This window comes from Pseudophryne corroboree, chromosome 9 (assembly GCF_028390025.1).
Source record: "Pseudophryne corroboree isolate aPseCor3 chromosome 9, aPseCor3.hap2, whole genome shotgun sequence".
Classification (NCBI taxonomy): domain Eukaryota; kingdom Metazoa; phylum Chordata; class Amphibia; order Anura; family Myobatrachidae; genus Pseudophryne; species Pseudophryne corroboree.
In genome coordinates, this window is record NC_086452.1 from 42,916,888 (window position 1) to 42,937,353 (window position 20,466).

General features: G+C 47.8%; 1 protein-coding gene across 1 annotated transcript; it reads left to right on the forward strand.

Annotated features, from left to right (window-relative positions):
- The first annotated feature begins 286 nt into the window (after positions 1–286).
- PSMA4 (proteasome 20S subunit alpha 4) lies at positions 287–11,315 on the forward strand. Its single transcript, XM_063939255.1, has 9 exons — positions 287–415; positions 3,608–3,677; positions 5,481–5,523; positions 6,775–6,937; positions 7,051–7,128; positions 7,451–7,539; positions 8,794–8,924; positions 9,281–9,404; positions 11,001–11,315. The coding sequence occupies exons 2-9, from the start codon at positions 3,675–3,677 to the stop codon at positions 11,153–11,155; spliced, it is 786 nt and encodes a 261-aa protein (XP_063795325.1). The 5' UTR covers positions 287–415; positions 3,608–3,674; the 3' UTR covers positions 11,156–11,315.
- The last annotated feature ends 9,151 nt before the right edge of the window (positions 11,316–20,466 follow it).

The window sequence follows — 20,466 nt, forward strand, 5'->3', positions numbered from 1 at the left end:
AGTATCTAATACTTCCAGCCACTATTTAAAAATTATTTAATCCAGCAATAAATAACAGATTTAAATACAAAAAGAATGCAAAATTCATATTGGCTAAAACCAGAAGTTGTCGCGACTTCGGGTTTTTCCATATAGTGCGGCTCCAAAGTGTCTCGCTTCTTCATATAGAACCAAAGTTCTCAATGGATTTATTAATTTAAATAAAGTTCAAAATATTTCCCTCAAGCAAGATGGCCGCTGAAGCCACTTCCGCCCTCCCAGCACGTGACGGCATCTTGTTGAAGTGCGCATGCGCCTGCGGCGGCCATGTTCCCGTGTGCCTGAGTGTGGTGACTGATCGCCGGTGTCTCGCTCTCTCGCCTCCTGTGTCCCGGATCCTCTTCCCGCATCCACCCCGGAGCTCCCAGGCCGAGCGGTGAGTCTCCCGGCGTGCGGTGCCTCCTGCTGGTGATCCGTATAGGCTATGCCCTGTGCTGGGGAGGGAGAACCAGGGCACTGGCCATGACAATGCATTATCCCTCCCTCACCTGCCGGGAGCTGACTCCTGACTCCACTACCCCTGTGTCCACTACCATATCTACCCCTGACTCCACTACCTCTGTGCCCACTACCATATCTACCTCTGTGCCCACTACCATATCTACCCCTGGCTCCACAGCTATATATCTAGCCACTACCCATGTGCCTTCTGCCATATCTACCCCTGAGTCCATTCCCCGTGCCCACTAGTATATATCTACCCCTGACTCCACTATCCCTGTGCCCACAGCTATATATCTAACCCTGTGCCCACTACCATATCTACCCCTGAGTCCATTCCCCCTGTGCCCACTAGTATATATGTACCCCTGACTCCACTACTCCTGTAGCCACTACCATGTCTACTCCTGTGCCCACTTCTATATATCTACCTGACTCTACTTCCCCTGTGCCCACTACCATATCCACCCCTGTGCCTGTTGCCATAAATACTCCTGAGTCCATTACCTCTGTGCCCGCTAGTATATATGCACCCCTGACTCCGCTACTCGTACCCACTACCATATTTACACCTGACTCCACTACCCCTGTGCCCACTACCATATCTACCCCAGTGCCCACTACCATATCTTCCCGAGTCCTCTACCCCTGTGCCCACTTCTATCTATATCTATATCTATATCTATATCTATATATATATATATATATATATAGCGCTACCTGACTCTACTACCCCTGTGCCCACTACCATATCATTATCTACCCCCCTGTGCCCACTACCATATCTACCTGACTCCACTACCCCTGTGCCCGCTACCATATCTACACCTGTGCCTGAGTCCTCTACCCATGTGCCCACTTCTATATATCTACCTGTCTCTACTACCCCTGTGCCCACTACCATATCTACCCCTGACTCCACTACCCCTGTTCCCACTACGATATCTACGCTTGACTTCACTACCCCTGTGCCTACTACCATATCTACACTTCACTACCCCTGTGCCTACTACCATATCTACACCTAATTCCCCTACCTCTCTCTCCTGCCATATCTACCCCTTACTCCACTATCTCTGTGCTCGCTCAGTGCTGTATGTACCCCTGGCTCCACTATGCCCCCCTCCACTTCCATATCTACCCCTGTGCCCGTTGCCATATCTACCCTGGACTTCAGTCCATTGCCATGTATACCCCCTGACTACACTATCCATGTGCCCACTACCATATATGTTTGACTCTGCTATCCCTGTTCCCACTGCTGCATCTACCTGACTCCACTACTAACTATTACTGCACTGTGCCCACTCTCAGCACTGCTGTATATCAGCTGTCCACTACCCGTGACTACGATTACCCGAGTCAACATTATCCCTGTGATCACTGCTGCTGCTTACCCATATGTCACTGCTGCCCCGAGTTACAAATATACTCCTATCACTACTGCTTCCTGTCACCACTACCCCTGAGATCACTACTGCTTCCTGTCACCACTACCCCTGAGATCACTACTGCCCTTCCACCACTACCGCTGAGATCACTACTGCCCTTCCACCACTACCGCTGAGATCACTACTGCTTCCTGTCACCACTACCCCTGAGATCACTACTGCTTCCTGTCACCACTACCCCTGAGATCACTACTGCCCTTCCACCACTACCGCTGAGATCACTACTGCCCTTCCACCACTACCGCTGAGATCACTACTGCTTCCTGTCACCACTACCCCTGAGATCACTACTGCTTCCTGTCACCACTACCCCTGAGATCACTACTGCCCTTCCACCACTACCGCTGAGATCACTACTGCTTCCTGTCACCACTACCGCTGAGATCACTACTGCTTCCTGTCACCACTACCCCTGAGATCACTACTGCTTCCTGTCACCACTACCCCTGAGATCACTACTGCCCTTCCACCACTACCGCTGAGATCACTACTGCCCTTCCACCACTACCGCTGAGATCACTACTGCTTCCTGTCACCACTACCCCTGAGATCACTACTGCTTCCTGTCACCACTACCCCTGAGATCACTACTGCCCTTCCACCACTACCGCTGAGATCACTACTGCCCTTCCACCACTACCGCTGAGATCACTACTGCTTCCTGTCACCACTACCCCTGAAATCACTACTGCTTCCTGTCACCACTACCCCTGAAATCACTACTGCTTCCTGTCACCACTACCCTTGAGATCACTACTGCTTCCTGTCACCACTACCCCTGAGATCACTACTGCCCTTCCACCACTACCCCTGAGATCACTACTGCTTCCTGTCACCACTACCCCTGAGATCACTACTGCCCTTCCACCACTACCCCTGAGATCACTACTGCACCGTTACTGCTACCACTAATCACTACTGCTTCCCGTCACCACTATTCCTGAGATCACTACTGCCCCCTGTAACTATTACCACTGTGATCACCACTGCCCCTTCACCATATCCCTGAGATCACTACTGCCCCGTTACTACTACCACTGTGATCACTACTGCCCTTTCACCATATCCCTGAGATCACTACTACCCCCTGTTACTGTAGCTCGTCATCTATGCCTGTGGCTACTGCCCATCTATGGTCCTCTACAGCTGCAGATAATTCTGACTATACTACACCAACATTATTATTACCCCTGTGATTACTGCCCGTTGCCACCTTTGCCCTGTGTACCAAGTGTCATCTGCCCCTGTGATTACTGCTGGTGCCACCTTTGCCCTGTGTACCAAGTGTCATCTGCCCCTGTGATTGCATCTGTCCTATGTCCCCACTACTAAGCTATCACTTCTCTCCATGTGCCCACTTACCTCAGTGACCCCAGTACTGGTTGGCCCAATCACCAGGTTCTTGTTGACCATACATGTGGCACCACTTCTCTCCATGTGATTGCTGCATTGCTACTGTCCTCGGTCTCTTCTCCTGTTCTTCTGTATGACGTGATTTATGAAAGGTGGATCATTGAAACACAATGTAATAATCTGTCTTGTCCCGTGTGTATGTCCTATTAGGGAGGCTTGTGCCCTGTCCTGTGCCATAGCTCAGCGTCTGGAAGCTGTACCCGTATGTGGGCACTGATGTATTCTCATTGTGTGATATAAGCTTATAACATTCCATCTTACAGGAGGAGACGGCCCAAAGGAAAGAGCTGACGAGGTTCAAGAGTAGAAGGAAAACATTAAACCCATAAAATGGTGAGTTATAATGGTGATGGGGCATTGAGTGTGCCAGTGTCCTGCCCGCGCAGGGGGGGCGGTGCCAGTGTCCTGCCCGCGCAGGGGGCATTTGAAGCTCATTTCAAAACTGCTTTTACAACAAAAATGAACTGCATCTAAAGACGCGCTGAGACAGATTTCCCCCAGCGCAAGTCACTGCAAGATGGCGTCTCAATCGGTCGCGGCATTAGCGTAAAGACGCAGATGCACCTGGGCCTCATACCTCAGTGATGACACTAGTCATGGTGAACTGATTGGCTGAGTTTTGGTTCAGGCCTGGACATGGGTGTTCCACTGTGTGCAGGGGGTGAGTAATCTGTCATTTGGGCCAAACACACAGCGGAAGATCCAATTGTTCTTTTACCTGTTTAATTCTGTTTAAGTGCATACATTGTAGTTTATATGTGTGTGTGGATTTGATAGATAATTTAGATTGTAAGCTCCACCGTTGCAGGGACTGATGTGATTGACTGGAATATTCTCTGTAAAAGTGCTGCGTTATATGTAGCTGCTATATAATAATAATACTCTAGCACAGAGGTTCCCAAACTGTGTGCCGTGGCTCCCTGGGGTGCCTCGGGACACTTGTAGGGGTGCCCTGGGTTGCTGGTCCAGGACCAATTCAAATTATTCATGGTCAATATAACAGGCAAAACCAGTGCTGGTGGCTGCCAGTCATAAAATTTGTGGTCAAACAGAAGCAAATCTTGTCCCTCACCACACAACTGACCCTAAGGATGACATATAAACGCGATCTACTTAACGTAATATTTCTTGCTAAATTTCTCAATAAGAAATTTTCGGCCTAGGGGTGCCGTGACCAAAATTCTGATATTCTAGGGCGCCGTGATTCAAAAAAGTTTGGAAACCACTGCTCTAGCACCATTCTCCGCTTGTGATATACAGTATGTTTTCATACACGCTGAGGAAAGAACTGCCTGCGTAACTCAGTATAGGGAGTTGGGATTGGTATCTATCAGCTGTTGCCAATGTTACCCCTTATGAACCAGCAAGCAGCTACTATTCTCCCAACCATCCCGCACAATGGGGGTCATTCCGAGTTGATCGCTCGCTGCCAATTTTCGCAGCGATCATGTAAAAAAAAACGGCAAAACTGCGTATGCACCGCAATGCGCAGGCGTGTCGTACGGGTACAAAGCGGATCGTTGCTGAGCGATGGATTTAACGAAGAATCCATTCGCACAGCCGATCGCAAGGAGATTGACAGGAAGAGGGCGTTTGTGGGTGTCACCTGACCGTTTTCTGGGAGTGTTTGGAAAAACGCAGGCGTGTCCAAGCGTTTGCAGGGAGGGTGTATGACGTCCGTTCCGGGACCGGACAGGCTGAAGTGATCGCCGCGGCTGAGTAAGTTCAGACCTACTCAGAAACTGCACAAAATGTTTTTGCAGACTTCGGCTGCACACGCGTTCGCACACTTGCAAAGCGAAAATACACTCCCCTGTGGGCGGCGACTATGCGTTTGTACGGCTGCTAAAAGTACCTAGCGAGCGATCAACTCGGAATGAGGGCCAATGTCTGTAATGTATGGCAGCTTCTGGCTGTGTGTGGCTGCAGTTACACATGACTGGCACATGGGGGCAGCGCTGCTTGTAAGTCTCGTGTTCTCTGTTGCTGCATCATCGTTGTGTGCTAGAGGCACGAGGCACCGTCCTAGTGTCACACCTTGAGCTACTTTATGTATCTACACCCTGTGTACGATGATGCTCGTTTATGCTTTGCTCTGTGATGTCTGGTTAATTTTCTGTTTCTTTGTCCTGACAGTCTCGAAGATATGATTCCAGAACCACTATATTCTCGCCAGAGGGTATGTTCCATCCCGATGTGATCTCACTGCTGCTCTTCACACATAATCTTGTGTACAGTACTGTAACATTATATATACACAATGACTGCATTCTCTTGGGGCGGTGACACAATCCTCAGATTACTTTCTCTTTCACTTTGTGCCGGCGGCAGCAGTAATAGTTAAAGTCAGCGTTGTGCTGCTTGGGGAACTTCCCGGGAAAGTTGTTAGTACTGCGATAGTTGCACCTATATAAATCCACATCCAACATTTACTATTTCCACAGTTTCCAAGTAACATTGACTTTTAACTCTGATAGAGGAATGAGGAGGAAGTTGTAATGTGTTTGTTGATGATGATAACTGTGAATCAGGGCCCATGTCTAAACGGTTGATTCTATATCGGAGTGGGAGAAGAGACCTTCTGACGTACCTAGGGGAGGAGACACGTCACCAGGGGGAGGAGCTACGACCGAACAGGGTACCCGAAAAGTACCCTTGCGGGCTCGCTCCACTCACCACGCTTCGCTCGCCACCTGATTACTAAAGGTAATAGTTGGTGGCGTGGTTAGTAGAGGAACTATCACGCTGGTCTAGCTCCTCCCCCTTGTGTTGTGGCTCCTCCCCCTGACGGGAAAGGTCCCTTAGCCCACTTGAATCTAGCATCAACCATGTCTAAACCCCTGCTTCCCCGCTTGGGGCTCGACCCTGTGCCTCAGCTCGCAATTCAGGGCGCGACTCTTTTTTTATGAGAATGTGCGGCGTATCCCGCATTCCATTCTCGGTGAAAGCATTGTGATCCCGTGACCCCTATCTCTGAATCATGAGGAAGAAACCGACCGAAGGTCAAAATGACGCAGAATTCTGAAAGCATGTATTTATTTATTTAGAGCTTTCTGATCTATTGACCGTTCTAATTTGCATTCTTTGGATACGGCCTGTGTTGTATACTGAATGTTACGCATTTGGCTACCCCACGTGACATGATTTAAGGTTCATTGAATCTCATGTACTTTCAGAAATGTTACCTGCGCTAAATTTACTTTTTAATACAAAGCTTGTTCTTTCTCCGAAAGGGCTTTTGTGGATGAGCCCTTATGTGGACCAGAGCTCATCCCTTTTATAAAATGCTCCCATTTTTATTCCCTTATATCCTCTCTCTATATAACATTGGATCTTCTAAGAAATGAGCATTAGCTGAATGGGTACTTGCTGCATTAAGTTTGGTTATTTGAGGTTTTCAGGACGTAGCTGACTGAACTCCCTCCCCCAGGTCGCCTGTATCAGGTGGAATATGCCATGGAAGCGATCGGACATGCCGGCACCTGCTTAGGAATCTTGGCGAACGACGGCGTCTTGCTGGCAGCCGAGAGAAGGAACATCCACAAACTCCTGGACGAAGTTTTCTTCTCAGAGAAAATCTATAAACTGAACGAGTGAGTCCTGTGAGCGGCCTCCGCCGTGTTACTTTATGTTCTGCCTCCAGTGAGGTCAGCGGCTCGCAAGGGGCCAAAGTCTCTGTGTGAACTTCTCTCCTCTTCTGTTTCAGTGACATGGCTTGCAGTGTAGCTGGGATTACCTCCGATGCTAACGTGTTGACAAACGAACTGCGAGTAATTGCTCAAAGGTGAGTGTAATGGGGGTGGTGCTGAGCTGGTCAATTATTGTGGCTTAGACCCGCATGCGCTTTAAGCTGAGGATTTTGGACAGATTGGTCCATGGCAGTCCCAAAGTAGTGTGTCCAGTGGGTATCGTTGTGGGATAACCTACAAGGAAACACATCAGGGGCTTCTACTGGATTGTTACATCCTCTTAATCATCTTGCAGTGTGGAGGTCATTTATATAGATATCTGCAGCTGATGGATGGAGCAGGAAAAGTGTCAGGTTTGATGACATGTTCATATTATATTAAATGTTTGACTTCCTGTGTGTCACTTTTGTATCCCAGGTACCTGCTACAGTACCAGGAGCCCATCCCGTGCGAGCAGCTGGTGACCGCCCTGTGCGATATTAAACAGGCTTATACGCAGTTTGGAGGTAATCTGTCTATATAACGTGTAGAAATGATGCTCTGAAGTAATAATTAGAATTCTTTTTCGTCCACTAAGGGGCACAGTAGTAGTCACGCTGGTTATATAGTGCCTTCTCCCAGTAGTACTCGGAGCACTTTACACTATAGCAGAGGGTGAGGCAGACATCTTTGGCGCTGGCAGTTGTTAATCTAAGTTATCACGCCAGTCCAGGTGCCATTGGAGCTGATGGTCTAACTTCCCTACCATGCAGAGGCCCGCTCACCTCTTCAACACACTAGGGGCCATTTTTCTTGCCAGAAGCCAGTTAGCTGATCATTTTGTTTTTGACCTCGTGGGAGGAAAACTGGAGTACCAGGAGGAAATGCAGATAATCAAAGGGAGAACATACAAACTGCATACAGGATGGGAATCAAGGCCAATACCCCCAGCACTGCTTTGCTAACCTCTGGGCTGGATAAAACCTCTCACTATATCCCATGGTGTTTCCAGCACCCCCCCTGCAATGGCTGCCTGAGAAAAGATTTGGATTTTGTTTTTATATTTAGCATGTAATGATAGATCAGGCATTAATGTAATTCTCCTGGACACTATGGGGGAAATTCAATTGTTTGAAAAGTTGGTTGGGTGTCAGTTTTTTCCCCTGTCTATTAGATAGGAAAAAACAGATACCCAACTGACTTTTCAAACAATTGAATACCCCCCTGTGTGTTTAAATTGAATAGTAAAGAAATAAATATAACTCCCCTGTCCTCCCTATCTATACAGATGCACATTTATAGATCACTTACTGTTATTGTTCCCCATAAATAATACTGCTCCAGCAAAGAGTCATGTGATGTGCGAGTACTTGTGCGCTTGCTCTGTTACTCCAGAGCTTGCCGTAAATCTCCATAGCGTTATATATTGAGATGTGGCCACGTTGGTATTAGGCCCGCCAAATAGCCCGTTACGTGCGCTAGGGTCCTTGCGGCTTAGCAGCGGAAAGCGTCCTTTATTCTCACAATTTGCACCACTAAAAATGACGAGGAGCGCCAAAACGACTTTGCTACTGTGACCACTGGGGCTTGTAGCACTTGTGTATTTGTTGGTGATCTGTGTGAAAAAGGTTCCGACACTGCGTGTTGTAGTGTCTCAGTTGCGTTGAGTCTTGCGCCATATAGAGTAAAGACTTTAGGTGTATGAGGACACATCTGTATAGACTGCATACCATGTTATGTGTATATGAGTGCTGTCAGCTGATATCCTACCTGTTTCTCAGGCAAGCGTCCGTTTGGCGTCTCCCTGCTGTACATCGGGTGGGACAAGCACTACGGCTTCCAGCTGTATCAGAGCGATCCAAGTGGGAATTACGGGGGCTGGAAAGCCACGTGTATCGGGAATAACAGCGCAGTAAGATCCAGATCCATATTCATATTCGTCGTTTGCATATAGCACTTTGTTCATGTTCTAATATGTTACCATGTTCTATAGTTAGGATTGTATTGTCTTTACCCCTTGCTGGAAAGAGAATCCCCCACTTTATCCACTAATAAACATTACTAGTAAATGTTGACGTTATTTTGAAATGATGTTGAATTGAGGAGAACCAAGAATGGGATTGCTTTGAATCAATTTTTTTTAAAGAAGTCATTAATTGTGACCTGTGACCTATCTTGTTGGCCGTTGTCACACAGGACTGATCGGTAGCAGTTGTTATAGGATCTTAGTGGTCTGTTAGCAGTGAAATTACTTTGGTTTGTTTGTAGGCGGCTGTCTCCATGCTGAAACAGGACTTCAAGGAAGGAGAAATGACCCTGAAGTCAGCGCTAGCTTTAGCCGTTAAAGTCCTTAATAAAACCATGGATGTCAGCAAACTGTCTGCAGAGAAAGGTAATAGCAACAGATATATATGGGTTCCTTCTATTTATTGTTCACCAGTCCACCAATATTGTCAATTTGAGGGGAGAAAAAGTAGAGAGAGAGAAAGTACCAGCCAATCAGCTCCTGACTGACGTTTTAAAACACCGCCTGTAACATGGCAGTTAGGAGCTGATTGGTGATTCCAGCATCATTAAATCGATTCATTTTAGGGGGCGATTCAATTGTTTCTCCCCGCGGCCAGCACTATATGGCGCCCAACAGAGCAATTCAGTTGTTGCTCTATTCGGGCTCGCTGAGCCGCAGGGAGACGCATTTCAGCTCTCCGAACCCCCCATGTGCCGGTGAGCTGTAATGTGTGTAAAGTGACCTGTTTGTGCTTTCTTTTGCATCACACCCGTAAACTTAGTCGGGTTTAGTTGCTTTATGCGGATAAACCCTGACTAATAGGGCGCAACATGCACGATAAAAAAAACAAACAATTGAATATTGCCCTACACCCCCGATCTCCCGTCACTTTAGACGGGAGGTGGGGCGCCATAAACAATTGAATTGCCCCCTTAATGTCAATTTCTAATATAATATACTTTTAGGGGGGAATTCAATTAGGCCGGATAATTTAACGGGGGCGAAAAACGGGGGTTACTTGGAGCTTTTTCACACTACTACTGCTACTCAATTATAGGCAGTTTTTATGGACCCGTTAAATTATCTGTTTGCGGCTGGTCTTGCAAAAACAGGGTATTTAATGGGATTTTTCCCCCCACCCGCCGGAGCATGCAGAGGTCTCTAAAAAAAAAATAATAATAATAAAAAAAAAAAAAATTCCCAGATAAGGGGACGGCGGGCTGCATTTGGGACTAATTGGATAGCACCGGGGATCAAGTAGCGCGCAGTAAATTACCGTGCCTAATTGAATTCCCCCCTTAGATTTTTATAAAGGAAAAATATCCTTGAGTGATGTTAAGAATTGTGATTTGAATAACAAATATAACATTCATAACTAATTTCTGTGAATTGCCCCCAGTGAAGGTGAAATATACGGGATCCGGTCTGAAGATCGACAGTGTCTAGGTCGACAATGTTTAGGTCGACCACTATAGGTCGACAGTCACTAGGTCGACATGGATGGAAGGTCGACAGGGTTTCTAGGTCATGTGCTAGGTCGACAGGTTTAAAGGTCGACATGAGTTTTTCACTTTTTTTTTTTTTTTTTTTTTTGTGGATTTTTTCATACTTAACGATCCACGTGGACTACTATTGGAACGGTAAAGTGTGCCGAGCGAAGCGGTAGCGGAGCGAAGGCACCATGCCCGAAGCATGGCGAGCGAAGCGAGCCATGCGAGGGGACGCGGTGCACTAATTTGGGATCCCGGTCACTCTACGAAGAAAACGACACAAAAAAAAAAAAAATCCTCATGTCGACCTTTAGACCTGTCCACCTAGCACATGTCGACCTAGAAACCCTGTCGACCTTCCATCCATGTCGACCTAGTGACTGTCGACCTATAGTGGTCGACCTAAACATTGTCGACCTAGATACTGTCGATAAAACGAACCACACCCGAAATATACTGTACGGTGTATTCATTTTGAACTTTGTTTTAGTGGAAATCGCCACATTAACACGTGAGAGCGGGAAGACGAAAATTCGAGTCCTGAAACAGAAAGAAGTGGAGGAATTAATAAAACTTCACGAGGAAGAGGAAGCAAAGATAGAACGGGAAAAGAAAGAGAGGGAACAGAAGGAGAAAGACAAGTAATAAGTGGGGGAGATGCGCTGGTTAATTATTTTTTTTCCTGTTAAAATCTGTATTTCCTGACTTTCCACAGCCAGATTCTCATCACTGAATGAATTTCTACCACATCTGGCGGCTTTTGGTTTTGTTTCTGAAATAAAACTGCAATTAGTTTTTCTTAAAATGCTTCTCTGGAAAGGAAGTCTCCATTTCTCTTGGTCCTTGTTCTTTCTAAGGGATGTTTTTCTGTGTTGCTGTGTGCAATCCTGACTAACTTGGACGCTTTTTTGAATGGGCAACCACTGACAAGGCAGGGTTTTGCCTTGTGATTGCCCCTTTAAAAAAACATCCAAGTTCGGCCGGCACCCCGCACGGGCGTCCTTACATCCGACCGGTTGTGTCCTTACATTCAAACCAGTAATATTTAGTAAACGTGTACATAGATGGCCACTTCGGCACAGCTGTTCAGCCGATTCCCTGCCCAGGAAGAAGCCGCCAGGTTGGTACAGTTATACCGTCATGTTTTGTAGAACAGTTTGCCCTGCTCCAGTATAATCCAAGCAACCTCATAAGTATTCCACCTAGCAATGGTTTGCCCGGACACCAGCCTACCTCCCATGTGTACATTTGGATGGTTTTGGAGTCCCTTTGGTTAATAGTCTTGCTCGTGCATCCAGCAAATATAGTGGTAGATGGGGCAACTTAAAGGCAGGAAACCCCTTCTTGTCACACCAGGTGATACGTCTTTCTCTTTCGTCCACTAGGGGACACTGGGGCATCCATTTACATTAGGGGGTGTGAAGCTTGCAACTGGAGGTGTGGCACAATCTAAAATTAGCATTGTGTGCACAGCCGGCTCCTCCCCCTTCACATCCCTCCTCCCTCAGTTTGGAAAATTGTGCCAAGGAGGTACAAGCACAAGAAGGGAGCTCTTGCTCCTTGAAGATTTAGTTATTTATTTTTTATTTATTTATTTCATTTATACTGGTCCAATCCCTCCTAACTAAAGGCCCGTACACACTTGACGATGCACACGTCGTTAACGACCGTCTTTAACAACTTCCCTTGAACAGCTGAGCAAACGACATGAGCATACACACTACCAAAGACCAACGACCATTCATCGTCGAAGCATCCAAGCTGAACAGTTTATTAAAATAATGAGCTGGGAACAGGGCTGGTGAACAGTGGCTTGGTCGTTGGTCTTTCGTCGTTTACACCATACACATTCAACGACGTCTCTGGTCGGTAACGACCATAGTGGAAATTGAGCATACACATGCTCCACAGATAAGCGAGGGTCATTAACGTCCCGCGGGGCCGCGCATCGGTGGTCGTCGGATGCATACACACTTGACGATATAATGAGCGACGTCGTTGATGAGGGCTGAAATGAACAACGTCACTCATTTTATCATCAAGTGTGTATGGGCCTTAAAGGGAGGGTGCAGGCTTTCAAAGACAAATTGCCCGATCCCACCTAATGAAAGGGGGTGCAGGCTTTACAAAAGAAAAAAGGCTGCGTCCCCCTAATAAAAGGGGGACTAAGTTAAACATTGAGGGACAAGGATTCCTGCTAAATGGATCTGCATCTCTCTGAAGACGCCAACTGTGAGTACAGGTTGTTAGAATAAGCAGGGCAGTCATAAGGGCTAAAAATATTATTTCACTTTCCCAGCACAGGGGCCAGCGGTCACATAGTGTGGGGCGTCCCCTGTCAGCAGGCGCCACTACGGGGCTTAGAATAGATCAATCCCGGAGCGCGCTGACCTGCGGTCACGCTGTGTAGAGCGGGCCGGCATCCTTTAGTCAGCACGCGCCGCTACGGGACTGAAGGAGAGCAGTCCTGGCGCGTGCGGGCCAACGGTAACGCAGTGTGGGGCGTCATCTGTCATCAGTCCCGGAGCGCGGTGACCTGCGGTCACGCTCTGGGGAGCGGGCCAGTATTCGTTAGTCAGGCGCCGCCGGCCAGTGGCATCGCACTGTATCCCCTGTCAGCAGCCGCTACGGGACCAGGAGGAGAGCGGTCCCGGAGCACGGCAGGCAGAGTGAGTGCAGCACGAGGGTGATTCCTTCGGTCAGGGGCGTACAGCGGGGATCGAGAGTGCACAGTGCGCTCTGTCAACTTCCCTTTTGTCAGCGGCCCAGAGTTAGTGTTTAGAAAGGGAAATGAGGTGTATAGAATTTTTTAACGGCGGCCATCTTTTTATTTTTAGTCAGGCGCCAAATATACGGGGCATGGATGAGCCCCTCCCCCTCTTTAAAAGAAAGGGATAAACTAGGGATTTTTGTGTAGCTACAACTCCCTCTGCTGGTGAAACTAGATATTAACTCCCTCTGCTGGGGAAATTTATATAAATCCTATGAGGATCTAACCTGAAACATGAGTCTTATTATCAATATTTTCAATGGATTTCTGTTGCAAAGATCCTGACGAAAATACGAGGAAGCAAGTGGATTCCAACTCTAACATCGTAAATGACCTACAGTCGGCTGGTTTAAAAATGTATTTATTTATTTATTGTTTGTTTCTTTTTTGTTCTCTTCCATTTTAGAGAAGTAAAAGTTACCAGCCGGACAATCTGATACCCTTGCTTCCATCTTCTATCACAGTCTTTCTTTTTCATCCACTAGGGGTCACTGGAGTACTCTTGGGATATGGACGGCTTCCGAAAGGAACAGGGCACTGAATATTCAAATTCAGTAACACTCCTCCCCTCCATACTCCCCGAGTACCTCAGTGTTTTTTCTGTGCTCGTCGGCCCTGAGACGCAATAAAAACACCTTGGATGGCGAAAAATGCATCGCATATAGCTCCTGGGCTATATGGATGCATTTAACCCCTGCCAGTTTTCCTTAAAAAAGCGGGAGAAAGGCCGCCGAGAAGGGGGCGGAGCCTATCTCCTCGGCACACAAGCGCCATTTTCCCTCACAGCTCCGCTGGAAGGACGTCTCCCTGACTCTCCCCTGCAGTCCTGCACTACAGAAACAGGGTAAAACAAGAGAGGGGGGGGCACTAAATTGGCATAAGAATCTATACAGCAGCTATATAAGGGAGAAACACTTATATAAGGTTGTCCCTATACATTATATATAGCGCTCTGGTGTGTGCTGGCAAACTCTCCCTCTGTCTCCCCAAAGGGCTAGTGGGGTCCTGTCCTCTATCAGAGCATTCCCTGTGTGTGTGCTGTGTGTCGGTACGTTGTGTCGACATGTATGAGGAGGAAAATGGTGTGGAGGCGGAGCAATTGCCTGTAATAGTGATGTCACCCCCTAGGGAGTCGACACCTGACTGGATGGTCTCATGGAAGGAATTACGTGATAGCGTCAGCACTTTACAAAAGACTGTTGACGACATGAGACAGCCGGCAAATCAGCTAGTGCCTGTCCAGGCGTCTCAAACACCGTCAGGGGCTCTAAAGCGCCCGTTACCTCAGATGGTCGACACAGACCCGGACACTGACTCCAGTGTCGACGGTGAGGAGACAAACGTGACTTACATGATCACGGCAATGAAGGAGGTTTTGAACATTTCTGATACTACAAGTACCACAAAAAAGGGTATTATGTGGGGTGTGAAAAAACTACCCGTAGTTTTTCCTGAATCAGATGAATTAAATGTGTGATGAAGCGTGGGTTTCCCCCGATAAAAAACTGATAATTTCTAAAAAATTATTGGCATTATACCCTTTCCTGCCAGAGGTTAGGGCGCGTTGGGAAACACCCCCTAGGGTAGATAAAGCGCTCACACGCTTATCAAAACAAGTGGCGTTACCGTCTCCTGATACGGCCGCACTCAAGGAACCAGCTGATAGGAAGCTGGAAAATATCCTAAAAAGGATACTGGTGTTATACTGCGACCAGCAATCGCCTCAGCCTGGATGTGCAGTGCTGGGGTGGCTTGGTCGGATTCCCTGACTGAAAATATTGATACCCTGGATAGGGACAGTATATTATTGACTATAGAGCATTTAAAGGATGCATTTCTATATATGCGAGATGCACAGAGGGATATTTGCACTCTGGCATCAAGAGTAAGTGCGCTGTCCATTTCTGCCAGAAGAGGGTTATGGACGCGACAGTGGTCAGGTGATGCGGATTCCAAACGGCATATGGAAGTATTGCCGTATAAAGGGGAGGAGTTATTTGGGGTTGGTCTATCGGACCTGGTGGCCACGGCAACGGCTGGGAAATCCACCTTTTTACCCCAAGTCACCTCTCAGCAGAAAAAGACACCGTCTTTTCAGGCTCAGTCCTTTCGTCCCCATAAGGGCAAGCGGGCAAAAGGCTCCTCATTTCTGCCCCGGGGCAGAGGAAGGGGAAAAAGACTGCATCAGGCAGCCTCTTCCCAGGAACAGAAGCCCTCCCCCGCTTCTGCCAAGTCCTCAGCATGACGCTGGGGCCTTACAAGCGGACTCAGGCACGGTGGGGGGCCGTCTCAAGAATTTCAGAGCGCAGTGGGCTCACTCGCAAGTGGACCCCTGGATCCTGCAGGTAGTATCTCAGGGGTACAAATTGGAATTCGAGACGTCTCCCCCTCGCCGGTTCCTGAAGTCTGCTTTACCAACGTCTCCCTCTGACAGGGAGGCGGTATTGGAAGCCATTCACAAGCTGTATTCCCAGCAGGTGATAATCAAGGTACCCCTCCTGCAACAGGGAAAGGGGTATTATTCCACGCTGTTTGCGGTGCCGAAGCCAGACTGCTCGGTGAGACCTATTTTAAATCTGAAATCCTTGAACACTTACATACAAAGGTTCAAATTCAAGATGGAGTCACTCAGAGCAGTGATAGCGAACCTGGAAGACGGGGACTATATGGTGTCTCTGGACATCAAGGATGCTTACCTCCATGTCCCAATTTGCCCTTCTTACCAAGGGTACCTCAGGTTTGTGGTACAGAACTGTCATTATCAGTTTCAGACGCTGCCGTTTGGATTGTCCACGGCACCCCGGGTCTTTACCAAGGTAATGGCCGAAATGATGATTCTTCTTCGAAGAAAAGGCGTCTTAATTATCCCTTACTTGGACGATCTCCTGATAATGGCAAGGTCCAGGGAACAGTTAGAGGTCGGAGTAGCACTATCTCAAGTAGTGTTACAACAGCACGGGTGGATTCTAAATATTCCAAAATCGCAGCTGATTCCGACGACACGTCTGCTGTTCCTAGGGATGATTCTGGACACAGTCCAGAAAAAGGTGTTTCTCCCGGAGGAGAAAGCCAGGGAGTTATCCGAGCTAGTCAGGAACCTCCTAAAACCAGGTCAAGTGTCAGTGCATCAATGCACAAGGGTCCTGGGAAAAATGGTGGCTTCTTACGAAGCGATTCCATTCGGCAGATTCCACGCAAGAACCTTTCAGTGGGATCTGCTTGACAAATGGTCCGGATCGCATCTTCAGATGCATCAGCGGATAACCCTGTCTCCAAGGACAAGGGTGTCTCTCCTGTGGTGGTTGCAGAGTGCTCATCTTCTAGAGGGCCGCAGATTCGGCATTCAGGACTGGGTCCTGGTGACCACGGATGCCAGCCTGAGAGGCTGGGGAGCAGTCACACAGGGAAGAAATTTCCAGGGCTTGTGGTCAAGCATGGAAACGTCATTTCACATAAATATCCTGGAACTAAGGGCCATTTACAATGCCCTAAGTCAAGCAAGGCCTCTGCTTCAGGGTCAGCCGGTGTTGATCCAGTCGGACAACATCACGGCAGTCGCCCACGTAAACAGACAGGGCGGCACAAGAAGCAGGAGAGCGATGGCAGAAGCTGCAAGGATTCTTCGCTGGGCGGAAAATCATGTGATAGCACTGTCGGCAGTGTTCATTCCCGGAGTGGACAACTGGGAAGCAGATTTTCTCAGCAGACACAATCTCCACCCGGGAGAGTGGGGACTTCATCCAGAAGTCTTCCAATTGATTGTAAACCGTTGGGAAAAACCAAAGGTGGACATGATGGCGTCCCGCCTCAACAAAAAACTAGACAGGTATTGCGCCAGGTCAAGGGACCCTCAGGCAATAGCGGTGAACGCTCTGGTAACACCGTGGGTGTACCAGTCAGTGTATGTGTTCCCTCCTCTGCCTCTCATACCCAAGGTACTGAGGATTATAAGACGGAGAGGAGTAAGAACTATACTCGTGGCTCCGGATTGGCCAAGAAGGACTTGGTACCCGGAACTTCAGGAGATGCTCACGGAGGATCCGTGGCCTCTACCTCTAAGAAGGGACCTGCTTCAGCAAGGACCCTGTCTGTTCCAAGACTTACCGCGGCTGCGTTTGACGGCATGGCGGTTGAACGCCGGATCCTGAAGGAGAAAGGCATTCCAGATGAAGTCATCCCTACCCTGATCAAAGCCAGGAAGGATGTAACTGCACAACATTATCACCGTATTTGGAGGAAATATGTTGCGTGGTGCGAGGCCAGGAAGGCCCCGACAGAGGAATTTCAACTAGGTCGTTTCCTGCATTTCCTGCAAACAGGACTGTCCATGGGCCTAAAATTAGGATCCATTAAGGTTCAAATTTCGGCCTTGTCGATTTTCTTCCAGAAAGAATTGGCTTCAGTTCCTGAAGTCCAGACTTTTGTAAAGGGGGTACTGCATATACAGCCTCCCTTTGTGCCTCCAGTGGCACCCTGGGATCTCAATGTGGTTTTGGGATTCCTAAAATCACATTGGTTCGAACCACTTGCCACAGTGGATTTAAAATATCTCACATGGAAAGTGGTAATGCTGTTAGCCCTGGCTTCAGCCAGGCGTGTCTCAGAATTGGCGGCTTTATCCTACCTAATTTTTCATGCGGACAGGGCAGAATTGAGGACTCGTCCTCAATTTCTCCCTAAGGTGGTTTCAGCATTTCACTTGAACCAGCCTATTGTGGTGCCTGCGGCTACTAGGGACTTGGAGGACTCCAAGTTGCTGGACGTAGTCAGGGCCCTGAAAATCTATGTTTCCAGGACGGCTGGAGTCAGAAAATCTGACTCGCTGTTTATCCTGTATGCACCCAACAAGCTGGGTGCTCCTGCTTCTAAGCAGACTATTGCTCGTTGGATTTGTAGTACAATTCAGCTTGCACATTCTGTGGCAGGCCTGCCACAGCCAAAATCTGTAAAAGCCCATTCCACAAGGAAAGTGGGCTCATCTTGGGCGGCTGCCCGAGGGGTCTCGGCTTTACAACTTTGCCGAGCAGCTACTTGGTCAGGGGCAAACACGTTTGCTAAATTCTACAAATTTGTTACCCTGGCTGAGGAGGACCTGGAGTTCTCTCATTCGGTGCTGCAGAGTCATCCGCACTCTCCCGCCCGTTTGGGAGCTTTGGTATAATCCCCATGGTCCTTACGGAGTTCCCAGCATCCACTAGGACGTCAGAGAAAATAAGAATTTACTTACCGATAATTCTATTTCTCGTAGTCCGTAGTGGATGCTGGGCGCCCATCCCAAGTGCGGATTGTCTTCAATACTTGTACATAGTTATTGTTAACTAAATCGGGTTATTATTGTTGTGAGCCATCTTTTCAGAGGCTCCTCTGTTATCATGCTGTTAACTGGGTTCAGATCACAGGTTGTACGGTGTGATTGGTGTGGCTGGTATGAGTCTTACCCGGGATTCAATATCCTTCCTTATTGTGTACGCTCGTCCGGGCACAGTATCCTAACTGAGGCTTGGAGGAGGGTCATAGGGGGAGGAGCCAGTGCACACCAGGTAGTCCTAAAGCTTTTACTTTTGTGCCCAGTCTCCTGCGGAGCCGCTATTCCCCATGGTCCTTACGGAGTTCCCAGCATCCACTACGGACTACGAGAAATAGAATTATCGGTAAGTAAATTCTTATTTTTTGCTTCAGCTTTTATATAGGCTGGCCAAGTGAATGCATTTCGGCTATATATATATATATATATATATATATGTGTATATTACACACCTTAAGTAACGCTTTTACTGAGCGTGCAAGTGTCGGTCTTTGTTTATTGTGTGGTTTCCACTCCGGAACCAGGTTTCATTCCTATGCTACGCAAATGTAATGGCTGGGTTGCAATTACAATTGGCCACCGTTTGACACGAGCGGCTAGATCAGAGTCTCGGAGAAGACCGTCAAATCTAACGGATATTAATTAATTGGTCTTATACTTTAATCGTTTCTGCTGTGTTGCGGTCTGACAATTCTATGCCAAACCTCACGGCGCTACATAAGGGTGAGGAGGGCACATTAGACCAGCAGTCAGAAGTGCGGTTTTTGACAGCCCAGACATTGATAATGACCAGTGCGTCAGTCTCTGAAGTTTACAGAGACTAAGGAGCAATGGGGTTCTTATTTAGGATATCTTAATAAGATGTTAGTAGAAACGCAAAATAACCGGTTCTATACCTCCCAGATTTAATTCTATTTACCCGTTTCCACACAGTGACATCTACATTGGAGAATCCGCCATTGGTGGATTCGTCTGTGTCAAACCTTATAAAGACCCTTCAGACGTAAGATAGATTTGGGTCACTAAGGCGCTTTTTGTATGGAAACAATGACGATCACGTTATACTTATCGTTAATCAAATCTGAGAAGCTGCTAAGTAGCTATGTACAGCTTCTGCTGCCGGCTGTTAGCTCGCTTCTCGCCTTTCATCGTCGCTAGTTACAGCACGACAGGTTCTCTGGCTGCGTTCTTGGCAAGCGGAGTCAGAGGTCAAAAGAATACGGTGGCCAGAAGTTGTTTGGTCCTAAAATTGACAAATGCATTTCTCAGGCCAAGGCGGAGGGGGGAGAGTCTAGTTTCCTGCTATTGCCTCCACTGGTACCAAGACGGAAATACTCTGGTCCGGCGTTCACTTTAGACTTCAGTCCTGTCAAGGCTGTGGTACAGCCACGCCTTGTAACACCAGGGCGCTAAAATCATCAACAAGCCAGTGGCTTGACGGGCTCCCAGGCCATTTTGGATTTCCAATTGTGGGAGCGCGCCTTCAGATGTTACATTTGCCGGGATTCCAGACATCCACTGATGGATGTATCCGCAATTTAGTGTTAAAAGAAATCTGTCTTCCGCCACTGCGTTTTTTTTTTTCTTTCAAAACTGGACTGCCTCTGTCGGACGACAAGAAGGCGTTTTGGCAGATTGTCATTCAGTCTCTGCTGGATTCAGCAGTTTTTAATTCCAGCCTGGTACACCAACAAGGTCAGGGTTATTATTCCCATCTGTTTGTGGTACCGATTTCGGAGGGCTCCGTCTGTCTCAATCAGTAAGTCACTTACTACAGATTGAATATGGAATTTCTGCGGTCAGTATTTGCAGATTTGAAGCCACAAGATTGCATGATTGCGCTTGATTTCAAGGATGCGTACTTACACATTCCGATTTGGT

Excerpts from the sequence above, each read along its gene's own strand:
- PSMA4 (XM_063939255.1), top strand. Across the intron at positions 6,938-7,050 it reads AAAATCTATAAACTGAACGA|TGACATGGCTTGCAGTGTAG; the intron begins GTGAGTCCTGTG and ends CTTCTGTTTCAG. Across the intron at positions 8,925-9,280 it reads GTATCGGGAATAACAGCGCA|GCGGCTGTCTCCATGCTGAA; the intron begins GTAAGATCCAGA and ends GTTTGTTTGTAG.